Raw genomic sequence first — 15,509 nt, forward strand, 5'->3', positions numbered from 1 at the left:
CCTTGCTAAAAAAAAATGCCCTTTGGTCACACATGCAGATCAACTAATACTAACAATTGTTTTTCATTGCAAACATTTCTCTCCTGTTACATACCTAATTTAGGACATAAAGGAGGAAAATAATTGCCTTTCATATAAAATATTTATAAAAATATACATGCAATAGTGTGATCACTAACCTTAAATGTCTAATATATCTATTTTGGATTAAAAAAACAGTCTTGGCTTTTAGGAAAACAGAAACCTGGACACATAAAATCTTTCCCTTAAATCTAAAACTGCCTTGAGGATTTGGAACTTGTTTTTGTTTAGTTTGTTGTGTCCTTGACACAAATCCAGTTTTCATTGTAAGAAAAACAACCTAAACAAAAGGTGTTTTTTAAAAAAAGAACAAACATATTAAATTGAAAATAAAATTTAAAAATCTTCCAATTTTCCATTAAATTTACTTTTAATTTATTTTTGAATTTTATATATATATATATATATATATATATATATATATATATATATATATATATACATATGGATTTGTCTAATTGCAGCTTAAAGAGGAACCACCAAAGTCACATTTTTTTCCTCAGCTGCTATTTTAAACTTGATAATACAATCTTAGGAATTACACATGTTAAGATTCTGAAGAAAAGAAATAATACACTATCCATTTGCTCAGATAATTCCGTTCACCAAATTTTAAGAGGAATACTAAAACAAACCAAAAAAAAAGTGCATCCAGAGAAATGAGGTAAAAAAAAGTTTGGAGCTGAAAACTGATATGAGGAATGATTGAAGACAATGAATGGGGAACTTGGGAAAGGAAAAAGTAAGAAGAGACATAACAGTAACTTCAAATAATGAAATGATTGTCTTGAGGGAAAAGTTATATGTAGCTTCAAAGGTCAGAATTAAGACCAATGGATGCCAAAGTCAGATTTTCATGCAAATATAAGGAAGAAATTTCCAGAAATTAGAGGTGTACAACAGAATGAACTCTCTCAAGAAGTCATTGGAACTTTTCAAGCAGAGACTAGATGCCCACATGTGAAGGTAATTGTAGATATCAATTTTTTCTCACTTTTAAGAATGTGCTAATACATAACAAAGGTCAAGTCCAACACTAAGATTATATAATCCTATACATTTATGATAATAAATAATCTTTATGTGCTTTAATATAATTACAAAGGGTCTAGGATAGAAAATAGGAACCCTTGAAAATGACTCCTAAAGCTGCCCCTTTTTAGCAGATTTATCATCATTTTTGCTTGAGAGGATTTCCAAGTTATTGATCAATAAACAAAACTAGATTTTATTCCAATGGGTAAATTTTGCTATTTAATTTTTTTCTCAAGTAATCATATCTTTCTTCTTTCTATCATAGTAATATTCTATCATAGCAAGGTTTCTTTTTTAAAGTTTAGTCTAGGTAAAACATATTTGCCAATCAACCTATTGAAAGTTGCTATGAATAGGTGTATTCCAACTGTTAAGAAAAAATTAGAACACATATGGAAGAGTTCATGCTTTATTATTAACTCTATATAGTTGTAGGTTACTTAACAATAGAAAACATTTTTTTAAAAAAGATAATTACCTTGATGTTGTAAAAATACCATACACGAGTGTTGTCCGAGGATTATCTGTTTCTAGCAAAAACACATCCTCTGCAAAAGAAAAAAAAAGGTCATTTGAAAATGACCTTCTGTAAACAAAGAAGGAAGGAAGGAAGGAAGGAAGGAAGGAAGGAAGGAAGGAAGGAAGGAGGGAGGGAGGGAAGGAAGGAGGGAAGGGAGGGAGGAAGGGAGGAAAATGAAAAATATTAGCCCTGTCCATGTTCTGATTCAATGTATCAGACCTCTACATTGCAATCAGGAATATATGACTAGCTATATTGAAATGTATCTCTTTTCTCAATAAGAGAAATGAATTATAAGAGAGAGTTGCCATTTCTTAGCCAGAAGCTAAAAACTTATAAACTTAATAAATCACACTTAAATAAGATGGCAAATCTAAGCTGGCAAATTAGAACTCCCCTTACTTATTAATATCAATTTTTATACTGAATTCAAATTTTTCTAATGATAAATCTAGAATTCTCACTTGTCTCTTAAAACCCCAAATCTCAGACCCACATCAACATACCTAATTCATCAAAGTAAGTTTCAGTGCCATCTTCATCCATCACTGAGCATACTAATCGAGCTTTTAAGAAAGTGGTCCACTTGTTAACAAGACTGCGCTGCCCACCAGTATCATTCTGAAAAGAAGGGCATTGACAAATCACATCAAACTGAAATGTAACAGTAAGGAATAGACATATTAAAACCTGGGACACTACTAATTATGAATATTCTGTAATATTGTGAGGAATATTTAACATTTAGCTTTTTAAAACTGATCCATTTTCTCAATAATTAATGAGACAAGATTTTGGGAGGTATCTTTTAAATAAAGCATGCCTAATATATTTTTCATTATTAAGAAATAGCACATTAATATAAATAATTTCCTAGGTAAAGCATATTGCACAATTTAATAAAGCTAGATCTTTTATTTTAAAAATATTCATGACTAATACCATCTAAAATGATTTGCATGTTCCCATGTAGATGGGATATTATTTAAACTTTTCTTGATGACTTAGGGCATCACTATAAACATTAATTAGTAAAATCACCAAAATATAGTAAATCTCTTCATGGCTACTTAGATATTTTTACCTTATGCAACTTAGCTCCATACCTATGCTAGATATTCCTATCACCTGCTTAGCATGCCCTCACTGCTTTGCCTTATGCTTTTGTTGACCTGTGTAAGGTACAAAGAGCAGTATCATGCACTTCTCATGCAAGTTAGATAGATGATAAATCACCCCAGAAATCTCATTCCCTTTTGAGCTATTAATTAATTAAATTGGAGCAAAGATTGAACTAGAGCAAATGGTTTTCAGATACAATAAAATTTTAAAACATCCATTTAGATATTTTTTAATTCATTTGAACAAAATTCAAACTAAAGCAGCATATACAGTGAAGAGTACTTGAGTTTTAAATATAATTATCATCCATTCTTCAAGAATTCACTAAAATATAAACTCTTCCAAAAATATATACCCAGAATTCTCAAAAGCAAATGAAATAGTATGCCTTTGAAGTATTAGATTACAAAATCTTTGTTCCTCTAATGAACTTTCAAATTCTACCAGGATTAGATTTATTTGGGAACATTTCTAATTCCTATTAGGCTATATATTCCATGGTATTAGGAACTATATTTATTTTTTGAATTCCCTATAGCACCTAGTCTGAGATAATGAGCTGCTGATTGAATTTTATTTTTATTTATAAATACTCAATAAATATGTATTAAATTGAATTATATATATATATACATATATATATATGTATATATATATATATGTAATTGTATAAATCTTATAAAAATCTCTGGATCCCCTAACCATGAAAATACCATTATATAAATGTATTTAGTTATCCCATATCAAGCTTTGTACATTTTTTTTTTTAGTTTTTGCAAGGCAATGGGATTAAGTGGCTTGCCCAAGGCTACACAGCTAGGTAATTAGTAAGTGTATGAGGCCAGATTTAAACTCAGGGACTCCTGACTCCAGGGCCGGTGCTCTATCCACTGTGCCACCTAGTCGCCCCCATCAAGCTTTGTTCTTAACCATGAAAATTATTATTTTTGCATTTTGAAAATACCCTCTGATTTTTACTTGCCTAGAAGAATTTTCTTAACCATTTGTCTTAATTTGAAAGACTTAATTAACTGTATTTAGAGGAGGCTTTTGCATATACATCTATGCTATATGTGTAGATATTTTTATGATATGAGAAAATGAATAATTCATACAAAAGCCTGATTATTTGTAGACCAAAATCATAAAACATTTGTTCCATTCCCTCAGTGAATATTTATATATTCATGTTGTACCTAAATAAAACTTATAATTCCATTATAAAATCCAGGAAAAGAAACTTCTATTTAGTTTTATTTATCCAATTAAAGTAGGTTATTACTTTACAAAAATACACTCACAGGACATATTCTAGCAATCATGGAATGAATCTGCTTGGTAGTACCACTGTTGTCAGTTAGTCTTTCTTTGAAGAAAAAGTATACTTTTGCATCATTGGGATCAGTACCATCTGGGATAACATGTGCATCTACAAACATAGGTTCTAGAAAGAAAATAAAGTTGATAATTAAGAATATTTACATAGTCAGCATTAATTTACTTGCATATGTGTGATCTATACTTCCATTAAGTTAAGTACATATTAACTCTACAATCTCCAAGATAATGATACAAAGGCCAAAAAAAAGTTGAGGAAAAAAGTTAACCAACCAATCTGACTAGAAAGTAGAATGTGTTGGGGGAAGAGAGGGAAAAAGGAAAAGTAAGAAATTTACATAATACCTTTATTATACATTTAAAAAGAATATCAAGCTTTATATAATATATCTGTAATTTCATGTACAACCATCTTTTAAAAATTATACCATTGTATAGGAATCCTTGCTTTACTCCAAAATTTAAAAAAATAAATATTTTGGTTTATTTATTTTATATTATTACAATAATCTGGTTGTGAGAATAAACATACCCCCCTCCCTCCAAAAAAGATGAGAAACCTCAAGAATAGTGAGAGAGAAAAAAGTACTTCAGTCTGTGTTCAGATTCCAATGACTCTGTCTCTGGAATGAGTTGCCTTCTTTGTCATAAGTTCACCAAAGAAGTTGCTTCAATATTTTTGCCACAGTTGTTATTATTAGCTGTATTTCCCTCCACTCTATCCTTTCCCGCTCTCATTTATTCCATTCTCTCTCTCCTTTCACCCTGTCTCTGTTCAAAATTGTGTTGTATCTGAGTATCCTCTCCCATGATCTTCCTTCTCTTCTATCACCTATCCTCCCCTTCCCCCTTATCCTATCCCTTTCTTCTAATTTTTATCTAGGGTAAGATAGATTTCTATACCCTATTAAGTGTATGTGTTATTATTTCCTATCTGAGCGATTTCTGATGAGAATGATGGCTCACTCATTCCCCCTTCTCCTATTCCACTCCATTGAAAAAGCTTTTTCTTGACTTATGTTAAATCTTAGCCCTTTCCTTCTCTCCTTTCTCTTCCTCCCAGTACTTTCCTTTGTCACCCATTGACTCCATCTTTTTACTATATTATATCATTATATTCAGCTCTTTCCTGTGTCTTATCTATATATTCTCCTTCTAACTGCTCTTATAAATGAGAAGGTTCATATGAGTTATCAGTATCTTCTTCCCATGCAGGAATACAAACAGTTCAAGATCATTAAACTCCTCACAGTTAGTCCTTCTTGTCCACCCTCTCTATGATTCACTTGAGTACTATACCTGGAGATCAAACTTTCTTTTTAGCTCTGGTTGTTTCAATAAGAAACTTTGAAAGTCCCCTCTTTCATTAAAAGTCCATTTTTTCCCCTGAAAGAGGATGTTCAGTTTTGCTGGGTAGTTGATTCTCAGTTAGAAACCAAGATCTTTTGCCTTCTAGAATGTCATATTCTAAGCCCTACTAGCCCTTAATGTAGATGCTGCCAGATCCTGTGTAATCCTGACTCCAGAGCCACAGTAGCTGAATTGTTTGTTTCTGGCAGCTTTTAGTATTTTCTCTTTGACTTGAGAGTTTTGGAATTTGGCTATAATATTCCTGGAAGTTTTTCTTTTGGGATCTCTCTCAGGAAGTGATCAGTGAATTCCCTCAATTTCTATTTTACCCCCTACTTCTAGGATCTCAGGGCAATCTTGCTGTATTATTTCTTGAAAAAAACAGTGTCTAGGCTCTTTTCCTGGTCATTACTTTCAGGTAGACCAACAATTTTTAAATTATCTCTACTGGATCTGTTTTCAAGGTCATTGTTTTTCCAATGAGATGTTTCACACTTTCTTCTAATTTAGGTTTTTTTTGGAATAGTTTTTTTTTCTTCCTGATTTCTCAAAAAAGTCATCAGCTTCCTTTAGTTCCATTCTGCATCTGAAGGAGTTATTTTCTTCAGAGAGCTTTTTAACTCCTTTTCCAGCTGGCTAATGCTGCTTTTTAAGGCATTCTTCTCCTTATTTGCCTTTTGGTTGTTTTTCCATTTGACCTAAACTGGTTTTTAACATATTATTTTCTTCAGTATTTTTTTGTATTTCTTTCACCAAATTGCTGATTTGGTTTTCATGATTTATTTGCATCACTCTCATTTCTCCTTCCAATTTTTCCTCTACTTCCCTTAATTGCTTTTCAAAGTCTTTTTTGAGTTCATCATAGCCTGAGCACATTTTCTATTTCTCTGGGAGGTTTTGGGTACAGAAGTTTCAATTCTGTCATCTTATGAATCTTCCATGAGATCAAAGTAATTTTCTATGGTCAGATTCTTCTTTATCTTTTGTTTGCTCATTTCCTCAGCCTATGACTGATTTATTGCACTTCCAAAGCTTTGGAGATCTTATTTCCTCCAAGGTCTTATGAAAGGCTCTCTTGTCTGTACTTTGGTAAGTGGATACCACAGGCCCTCCCCCCCTCCGGAACTGCGAGAAGACTCCCTCCTCTGCTATGGTGGTATGGGAGCCCAAACTGCAACCAGAATGAGTGTGGGCAAACAGCTGAGTCCTGCCCCAGGGAGAGCAGTCAACCCCTTACTCTCTGTGGGCAGCACTCTGGAGTTTCAGGCTGGCTTCCCCAATTCCCACTGCATGGTTCTCACCACAGGGCTGCTCTGAGGCCAGCACTTGTTCCACACTCACTCTGGTGTGGCAGAGTTCTCTCATCACCCCTTCAAGTTGTTCCTGGTGATCCCAAGGCCAGAATGTCTGGAAATCACCCCTTCTGCTACAGACCTAGGCACTTCCAGGGATCTGGGCATCCAACCCAGTTGCATTGCACTGCACTGCAGCTGGGCTGAGCTCCCAGCATCTTTTTCCAACCCCTGGTCCGGTGAAATAGACCTTTCCCATGGAACTTCTAAGTTGTCTTGGACTGAGAAATTGTATCAGTCTTTCTGTGAGTTTTGCCACTCTAAATTTTGGCTAGAGTCACAATTTGATGGCTTCTGGAACTTTTGGGGCAAACGAGTTTCCTGGAATTCATGGCTTCAAGCTGCCATCTTGGTTCCACCCCCTTAAAATAAATTTTTTTTATAGAGAGGATATGTAATGTTTGAAAAGTAATAATAATAACTTCTACCTTTCATTTTAGTTATCTCTGAACATTTCTAATCCCAGGTGATGTATTACATATTATCATGGAATATATTTTCTTCTTTGAATTCTCAACAGTTCCTAGTCTTATACAATAAAATGCTCAATAATAACTATAATAGATTTAATTTCCATCATTTTAGGATTCCAGGTACATTATAAATATTATCTCATTCCATCCTTACATTCTGAAAAACAGAAACTATCATTAACCCACTTTAGAGATGAGAAAATTGAGGCAGAAAGAAATAAAGTTACTGGTTAGGGACTGGACCCTGAATAAACAAGACATTAAAAATTGAGGAGAAAAGTATTTTCTCTTATAAACAATTGGGACCAAACTGAAGTTTAGATATTATCAGATTCCTGCCTCAGATAAAATTAGTATGGCAACCCCAGGAAGCATGGATTAGTGAGCAAAAATAGTGGAATACCAAATTAGAAAATTCTTATGATATTCCAGGCAAAAGGTAATGAGGGACTGAATTAGATAGCAGCCAAGTGTGTGTGGAAATAGAAGAACAAATGTAGTTTGCTGGTGGAATTTAAAAAAAAGACTCAGTAGATAACAGTATCATGTGAGTGAAAGGAGTTAAGGATAACTCCAGGGAAATGGGGCTATTAGCAGAATGGTAGTCCCTCAACAGACACAGAGAAGTTAATCAGTAAAGGAGCAGATAGATGATATAGTGGCTGGAATGTTGGACTTGTAATCAGGGAAAGCTGAGTCTGAATCTGTACTCAGACACTTACTAGATATGTGATCAGGACAACTCATTTAAGTTCCCTTTAACCTCACCTGCTTCCTCTGTAAAAGAATAAATGTAATATTGGCTTTTTAATGTTATTGTGAGGATCAGATGAATTAGAGATAAAACACTTTAAATGCAATATAAATACCAGCTATTATTGTTTAGAGCACCATTTACCATGAATTACATGATTTGGATTTAGAAATTATCATATGTGATAAATATCCCAATGAATTTTTTTAAAGAAATTAGTTGCCATATCTTCATTGGAAATGGATGATTACCCAAAATATTAGGAAGGTCATAATTAGAGGTTTTATGAAAAAATTACTTTACATACTTTAAAGTGATATATAAATGTGAGCTATTATTGCAAAAAAAAATTATCCCCCTTAAGACTGTATACTAGAAAGACCACTGAACTTTGAAGTAGGAGGCCAGTACATGTTAACATATTATACTATAACCCTGGCTTGAACACTCACTTGTTATTCAAATGTAGATAAGTATTTCTCCAAACCTCAATTTCTTCAACCATTAAATGGAAAAGACAACACTTTCCCAGTTTACCTTATGGGGGTTTTTTTTTTTGGTAAAAAAAAAAAACGTGCTGTTCAAATTGTAACATAAAAATATCAAAAAATAAAAATATTCTTGATCTTTTTCAACTATTACTATTATCACCATTATTAGCATTAATGAGTTGGAAAAGAGAGATATGATCTATAGAGGATTGATTTTTGCTAAATGTTTTTTTCTTAGCTATTTCTTTTTAATTCAATTTTATTTTCAGTTCCAAATTTTCTTCCTCCCACACACTCGCAATGAGAAAACAAGAACAAAACCCATTACAAACGTGTAGTTAAGCAAAATAAATTCTAGCATTAGCCATGTCCAAAAAGAAATAGTCTGCATTCTTGAATCCATTGCTTATCTCAAGGAGGGCATATTAATGATGTTTCAACAAGAGTTCTCAGGATTGGTTAGTCATTACACTGATCTTAGTTTCTATTTCAAATTTTCAAAATATTTTTAATATTGTTTAAACTCTTCTCCTAGTTCCCCTCACTTTCATTTGCTTCCCTTTCATCATTTCTTACAACCTCATATTCATATACTACAATTTGTTTATTCATTCTCCAATTGATAGATACTATCCCATTTCTTTGCTACCAGGAAAGGATCTGCAATATTTTTGTACATATATAACTCCTTTTCCTCTTTGATCTCTTTGGGTTATAAACCTAGAAGCTAGTTATTTCCATGGGAAAACAGAACTAAATGCCAATTTTTTAATGCATTCCACTGTGTCTGATAAAAATGTGCCAACATTTTTTCTTCCCAATAGTTCCATTGTTTGCAACAATTATGAACATATTGTGAAGTAGGGAAACAAGAAAATAATCTTAAATAACCTCGAGTGGGAGAAACCATTCTACTTTTGCAGCAGAGATCTCAGGAGCATTGACAGGGCAGATCAGGACTGGTTAGAAGACTTGGATCTAGTCCTGGATTCATCTCTAAGTAAGGGCGTGTTTTAGGGTTTTTCATTTTTAATTTATAATAAAAAGGCTATCATTATCAGAAACTATGGAGTCTCTAAGATCTATTTCAGTTCAAAGATTTAATATTCACAGTTCCTATATGCTTTACCCTTCCTTGAAATGAATTTGCATGTATATGTATATGTGTGTATATATACACACATTTATACTTTGTGTTGTGCATTGTGTATATGTATCTATATTATGTACAAAGTTTCAGTGAGAAAGGTATTGTGTATGTTTGTACACATGCATGCATATATCTTAGAATATAGTTGTCAAACACATAAGCCACAACTAAATACAGTCCACAACTCTTGAATATGGCCTGAACTACATAAAAATGTAGTTCCTATCTGATTTGAGTATGTTGATCCATTAATAAAATGATACATTATATATATTCATATATGGAATATGCATATATGTCAGCATGTATTATATATATATATATATATATGTATTTGCTGTTTTCTAAGTCAATATGTGACCCATAGAAATTCTTTTGTACAGTTTATCTATACCCTATCTCTATAGGTGATTTTGTCACCATTGCTTTAACAAATCACTTTCAGAGTTGTTCACACACACGCACAGAGCAATTTAAAGAAATAGAATAAGGAGGTGAAAGTTGAAGATCCAAAAAAAAATTAGCTACATTAAAAATAAGCACAATGAATGAAGAGAAAGAATTTCAAAGAAAAAAAATTTTGATGCCATTTACAGACATAGAGGGTCTCCTTATTCTCAGACAATAATCAACTTTAAGAAGTCTCAGCTTCCAGATGTACCAGAAGCAAAATTTTAAGAAATAAATGCACAATCAGTGCTTTCTTGCACTGGAATATTAGTGAAATTGAATATTTTGCTGGAGTGATTCATGATCATCTGGGCAGTGTTAAACAAATTGCCACATTGAAAGTCAGCAAGGCATTTTCCCCAAGGCATAGTGACTAGGATCTTCCTATTTTTTTCCCCTTCCTCTTAAGAAAAAGGCCAGAATAGCAGAGGAAGATCAGATGAAAAACACTTAAGATAAACATTTCTCTCAAGACGGCAGCAGATGGATTTCTGTGAATGTATTTCTGCTCATCACTGATAAAAGCTGTAGTAAGAAAATCATAACAGCTCAGACTTATTTTTAAGCTGTCAAACTACATATAAAATATAATGTAATCCAGTGATTCCAAATCTTATAAACTTGCTGTATAATTTAATTAAATATAACGAATAAATGCTTTCAAAAGAGATTCTGGTTTTTGTTGACTTAGATGCCATTGTGACATAGTCTATGTGTGTGTGAGTGTGTGTGTGTGTGTGTATCCACATATATTATATATATAGATATATATGCACAAACACAATGTATGTTCATGACAACTGCTTTATGATGAAGATGGTGAAATGTTACATGATTCAGAGACTTTTAAAATTATTCACTTTAGGCAAATATTTAGAATCAACTCTGTAAGAATCTTCATCAATAACACTAGGAGTAATTTATCTGGGACATGTTATTTTCTTGACATTTCCCCCAGTTTCTTTTCTGAAAATTTCAGAAATAAAGAAGGCTGGTTTGTGAGAATCATAATTGTTGATTAAAATAACTGTCTGTCTTACCACTTAGCCATTTAGAATTGTGCTGATCTGTTCTGACTGCATTCCTTTTGGTCAAACTACGAAAAATAGCAGCATCTGTACCCATGAAATCGATGTACATTCCTGAGAAAAGTTCTTCATCTATAACAGAGGGGGGAAAAGAAATTATGAATAAAGGCATATTTATCTTTTTAAGCTTTTCTTTTAAATAATTAATGAACAAACAAGTTCACTTATGGTGATTTTCTTATGAGGTTCTATTGTTCAAATCTTTAAAAACAAGTTAAACATAAATCAAGCACCTTGTTCCTGAGAAAATCTACTTCTGCCTAACAGACATACATGTAGGGACACACATATATACATAAGTATATTTCAACGTATGACACAAATTTAATATTGCTAAATCCCAATGCACATGTTGACAAAGGAAATAATACTACATTAATCAATTTCCTCCCCCAAATAATTTAAAAAATTGAATTTGAAGTTCAAAAACTAATGTTTTAAGTTTCATTTTGTCCTTACATAGCAATTCACGTCTGACTTCAAATCCCTCATCTTTGAAGTATTTGACACTATTGATCATTCTTTCCTTCTTCCTATTCTCTCTAGGTTTTGAAGATACAAATCTCTTCTGGTTTTCCTTCTCCCTATCTGCCATTCCAACTTTGTCTCCTTTGTTAGGTACTCCTCAAGGTCATGTCTTCTAAACACAGATGTCTCTCAGGTTTTGTCCTTGACCCTCTTTTCTTTTTTCTATACTATTTTACTTGGTAATCTTATCAACTTCCACAAATTTAATTATTATCTTTATGCTGATGATTCTCAACACTGCCTTCCCTTCTCTAATGTCTCTGTTAACCTCTTATCTCACATCTTACATTTTCTTTGATAATTCAAACTGGATATCCAATGGACATTTTAAACTCAATACATTCAAAATTTAACCCATTATCTTTCCTCCTCCTAAGCTACACTCCTAACTTACCTATTACTATAAAGGGCAAGACCTTCCAATCCCACAGGCTTACAACCTATAAGTCATCTTGATCACCTCACTATCTCTCCTCCCCAAATGCCCCCCACCACCACCCCATGTCTAAACTGTAGGGAAGACCCATTGATTCCATCTTTGCAACATCTTTTGAATATGCTCCCTTCTTTTCTTACAGTACTATCACCAGTCTAGCGCAGATGCTCATCACTTCTTGTCTTGTAAACACTGATTTCCATCTTGTCTCCTCCAATAGATTGAAAGCTCCTTGAGGGGAGGATTGTCTTTTCTCCTCACTTGAAGTAGGATTTTGTAAATGCAGCATTTTAAAAAATGTATTTATTTACATCAATATGCACATGTATATTTTTATGTAACAAAATTTCCTTCCAAACTCCCTTCCCATGCACCTCCCCTCAGCAGCAAACAGGTGAAAAATTATACATATACCTTTGTGTTTAACATGTTTACAGATTAGTCATTTTTGTTATGAGGAATTAGAATTAAGGGAAAGAGAAACACTAGAGATAATTTTTTAAAAAGTGTTTAACAGATTCTGAAGGTTAGGTTTTTTGAGTTTTGTTTTGTTTTTCTTCCTCTGGATGGGGATAATATGATCCATAGACAGTCTATTACAGTTGTTCCAGCTCAATGGGATTGCTGAGAGGAGCTACTTCCATCAAAGCTGTTCACCTCACAGTGTTGTTGTTGATGTGTACACTTTTATCTTGGTTCTATTTCCTTTGCTCAGCATCAAATCCCATAAGTCATTCCATACTTCTCTAAGGTTTGACCATTTACATGGAATACAATGGTATTCCATAGTATTTATGTATCATAACTTGTTTAGTCATTTCCCAGTTGATGGACATCCCCTCAATTTCCAATTCTTTGCCACTACAAAAAAGAGCTGTTATGAATCTTTTAGAAATGTAGGATTTATTCCCATTTTTATAATTTCTTCTGGATATAGACCTAGAATTGGAATTGATGGGTAAAAGGGTATGAAAAGTTTTATTGCTCTTTGGGCATAGTTCCATATTGCTCTCAAAAAAGATTGGATCCTTTCACAACTCTACCAGCAATTCATCAGTGTCCCAATCCTCCCACAACCTCTACAACATTGATCATTTTCCCTTTTTTCTCAATTTGGGCAATCTGATAGGTGTGAGATGATATCTCATTGTTGTTTTAATTGGCATTTTTTAATCAATAATGATTTGGAGCATTTTTTCATATGATTATAGGTAGCTTTAATTTCTTCATTTGAAAACTGTCTGTTCATATCCTTTGACTATCATTTGGAGAATGTGACTTGTGACCTTATAAATTTGATGCAGTTCTCTATATATTTTAGAAATGAGATCTTTATCAGAAGTCTTACTTGTAAAGAATTTTCCCCCCAGCTTTCTGCTTCCCTTCTAATTTTGGCAGCATTGATTTTTATTAGTGCAAAAGCTTTTTAATTTAATACAGCCAAATCATTCATTTTTTCAGTTTATAATGTGCTCTAATTCTTGGTCGATCATAAATTTATCCCCTTTCCATAGCTCTGATAGAGTATTTCTTGTTCTATTAATTTATTGATGGTGTCTCTCTTCATGTCTAAATCTTGTACCCCACTTTGACCTTATTTTGGTATAGGGTGTGAGATGTGGATCTATGTCTAGTTTTTTCCAGTTTTCCCACAATTTTTTTCATATAGTGAATGCTTATCCCAGGAGCTGATGTCTTTGGGTTTGTGAAATAGGAGATTGCAGTGGTCATTTACTGCAGTTTCTTTTGAAACTATCCATTATTCTATTTCTTAACCAGTATAATGACTGACACTTTTTAGTATAGCCCTAGTTGGTAGAACTAGGACACTTTTCTTTACATTTTTTTTATCAGTTACAGTATTTTACTTGCTCTTTTGTTGCTACAGATGAATTTTATTACTACTTTTTTTTCTAACTGAGTAGTTATTTGGTAGCTTGATTGGTAAGGCATTGAATAATTCAATTTGGGTAGAATTGTGATTTTTTATTATATCAGACTAACCATAAACATTTGACATTTTTCCAATTATTTAGATCTGACTTTATTTGGGTGAGGAGTGTTTTATAATTGTGTTCATTCAGTTTCTGGGTTTGTCCTGGGAGGTAGATTCCCAAGTATTTAATGTTATCTATAGTTATTTTAAATGGAATTTCTCTATTTCTTGCTCTTGGGCTTTGATGCTCATATATAGAAATGTTGATGATTTATGTGGGTTTATTTTATATCCTGCTACTTTGCTGGATTTGTTAATTGTTTCAAGGAGGTTTTAAATGATTTTCTCAGTTTCTCTAAGTATACCATTATATCATCTGCAAAAAGTGAAAGTTTTGATTCTTCATTGCCAATTCTAATTCCTTCAATTTCTTTTTCTTCTATTATTGCTACAGCTAACATTTCTAATCCCATATTGAATAGTAATGGTGATAATGGGTATCCTTGTTTCATCTCTGATTTTATTGGAAATGTTCTGAGTTTATTTCCATTTCTTTATGGTTTTAGGTACTATTTATTATTTAAAGTAAAACTCCATTTATTCCTAAACTTTTTAGTTTTTTTAATAGCAATGGATATAACTTATCAAAGGCTTTCCCAGAATCTATTGAGATAATCATATGATTCCTGTTGGTTTTGCTATTGATGTTTAATTATGTTGAGTGTTTTCCTAATGTTGAACCATCTCATGATGTTTGATTCTAGTAATAACTTGCTGTAATTTCATTACTAAATCTCATTGCAAGATTGATCTATAATTTTCTTTGCTTTGGTTTTTCCTGGTTTAGGTATCAACACTATATTGGTGTCATAAAAGGAGTTTGGCAGGATGTAGTATTTAGCACAATGTCTGGTATATAGTAGGTACTTAGCACATGTTTATTTTTTTTGGATGGGTTTAAGTGACTTCTCCAAGGTCACACAGTTAAGTATGTATTAAGTAGTTGAGGTGGGATTTGAACTCCAGAGTGGGTACTCTTTCCACCTTAACACCTAACTGTTCCTTAATAAATGTATATTAATGATTGATTGAATAGATATTTTCTGTCAATCAAATGGTCTTTTTCAATATTCCTTGTTCCATAAATCCTCTTGGGTTTTTTTTCCTCCTGTCTGTCTCTTTTGTTAGGTCATTATCTTACTCCTACTAACCTAATCAAGGATATCCCCCAAGCCTTTTGCTATTTTTTCACCTTCTCTTTTTTTCCCTTCCCCTTCTTTGCCTCCTGGTGATCTCAGTAGTATATGGGCTTTGAGTCTTTAGCTCTGTGCAGATAATTCCCAGATCTATATAACTCTAATTTTACTTATGAACCAGTTCCATATCATTAATATACTGTTGAACA

The 15,509-nt window shown here is 32.8% G+C and overlaps 1 protein-coding gene across 2 annotated transcripts in view; it reads right to left on the reverse strand.

The window, feature by feature from the left end:
• Positions 1-15,509, reverse strand: part of SEMA3C (semaphorin 3C) — a 182,384-nt gene that overhangs the window by 57,797 nt on the left and 109,078 nt on the right. For both annotated transcript variants that reach the window (XM_074194035.1, XM_074194034.1), the window contains 4 exons: positions 11,157-11,276; positions 4,060-4,202; positions 2,143-2,257; positions 1,595-1,664 (listed from right to left, as the gene is read on the reverse strand). In XM_074194035.1, coding sequence (XP_074050136.1) covers positions 1,595-1,664; positions 2,143-2,257; positions 4,060-4,202; positions 11,157-11,276 — 448 coding nt within the window. The remainder of the gene's footprint in view (positions 1-1,594; positions 1,665-2,142; positions 2,258-4,059; positions 4,203-11,156; positions 11,277-15,509) is intronic.

This window comes from Macrotis lagotis, chromosome 7 (assembly GCF_037893015.1).
Source record: "Macrotis lagotis isolate mMagLag1 chromosome 7, bilby.v1.9.chrom.fasta, whole genome shotgun sequence".
NCBI lineage: Eukaryota > Metazoa > Chordata > Mammalia > Peramelemorphia > Peramelidae > Macrotis > Macrotis lagotis.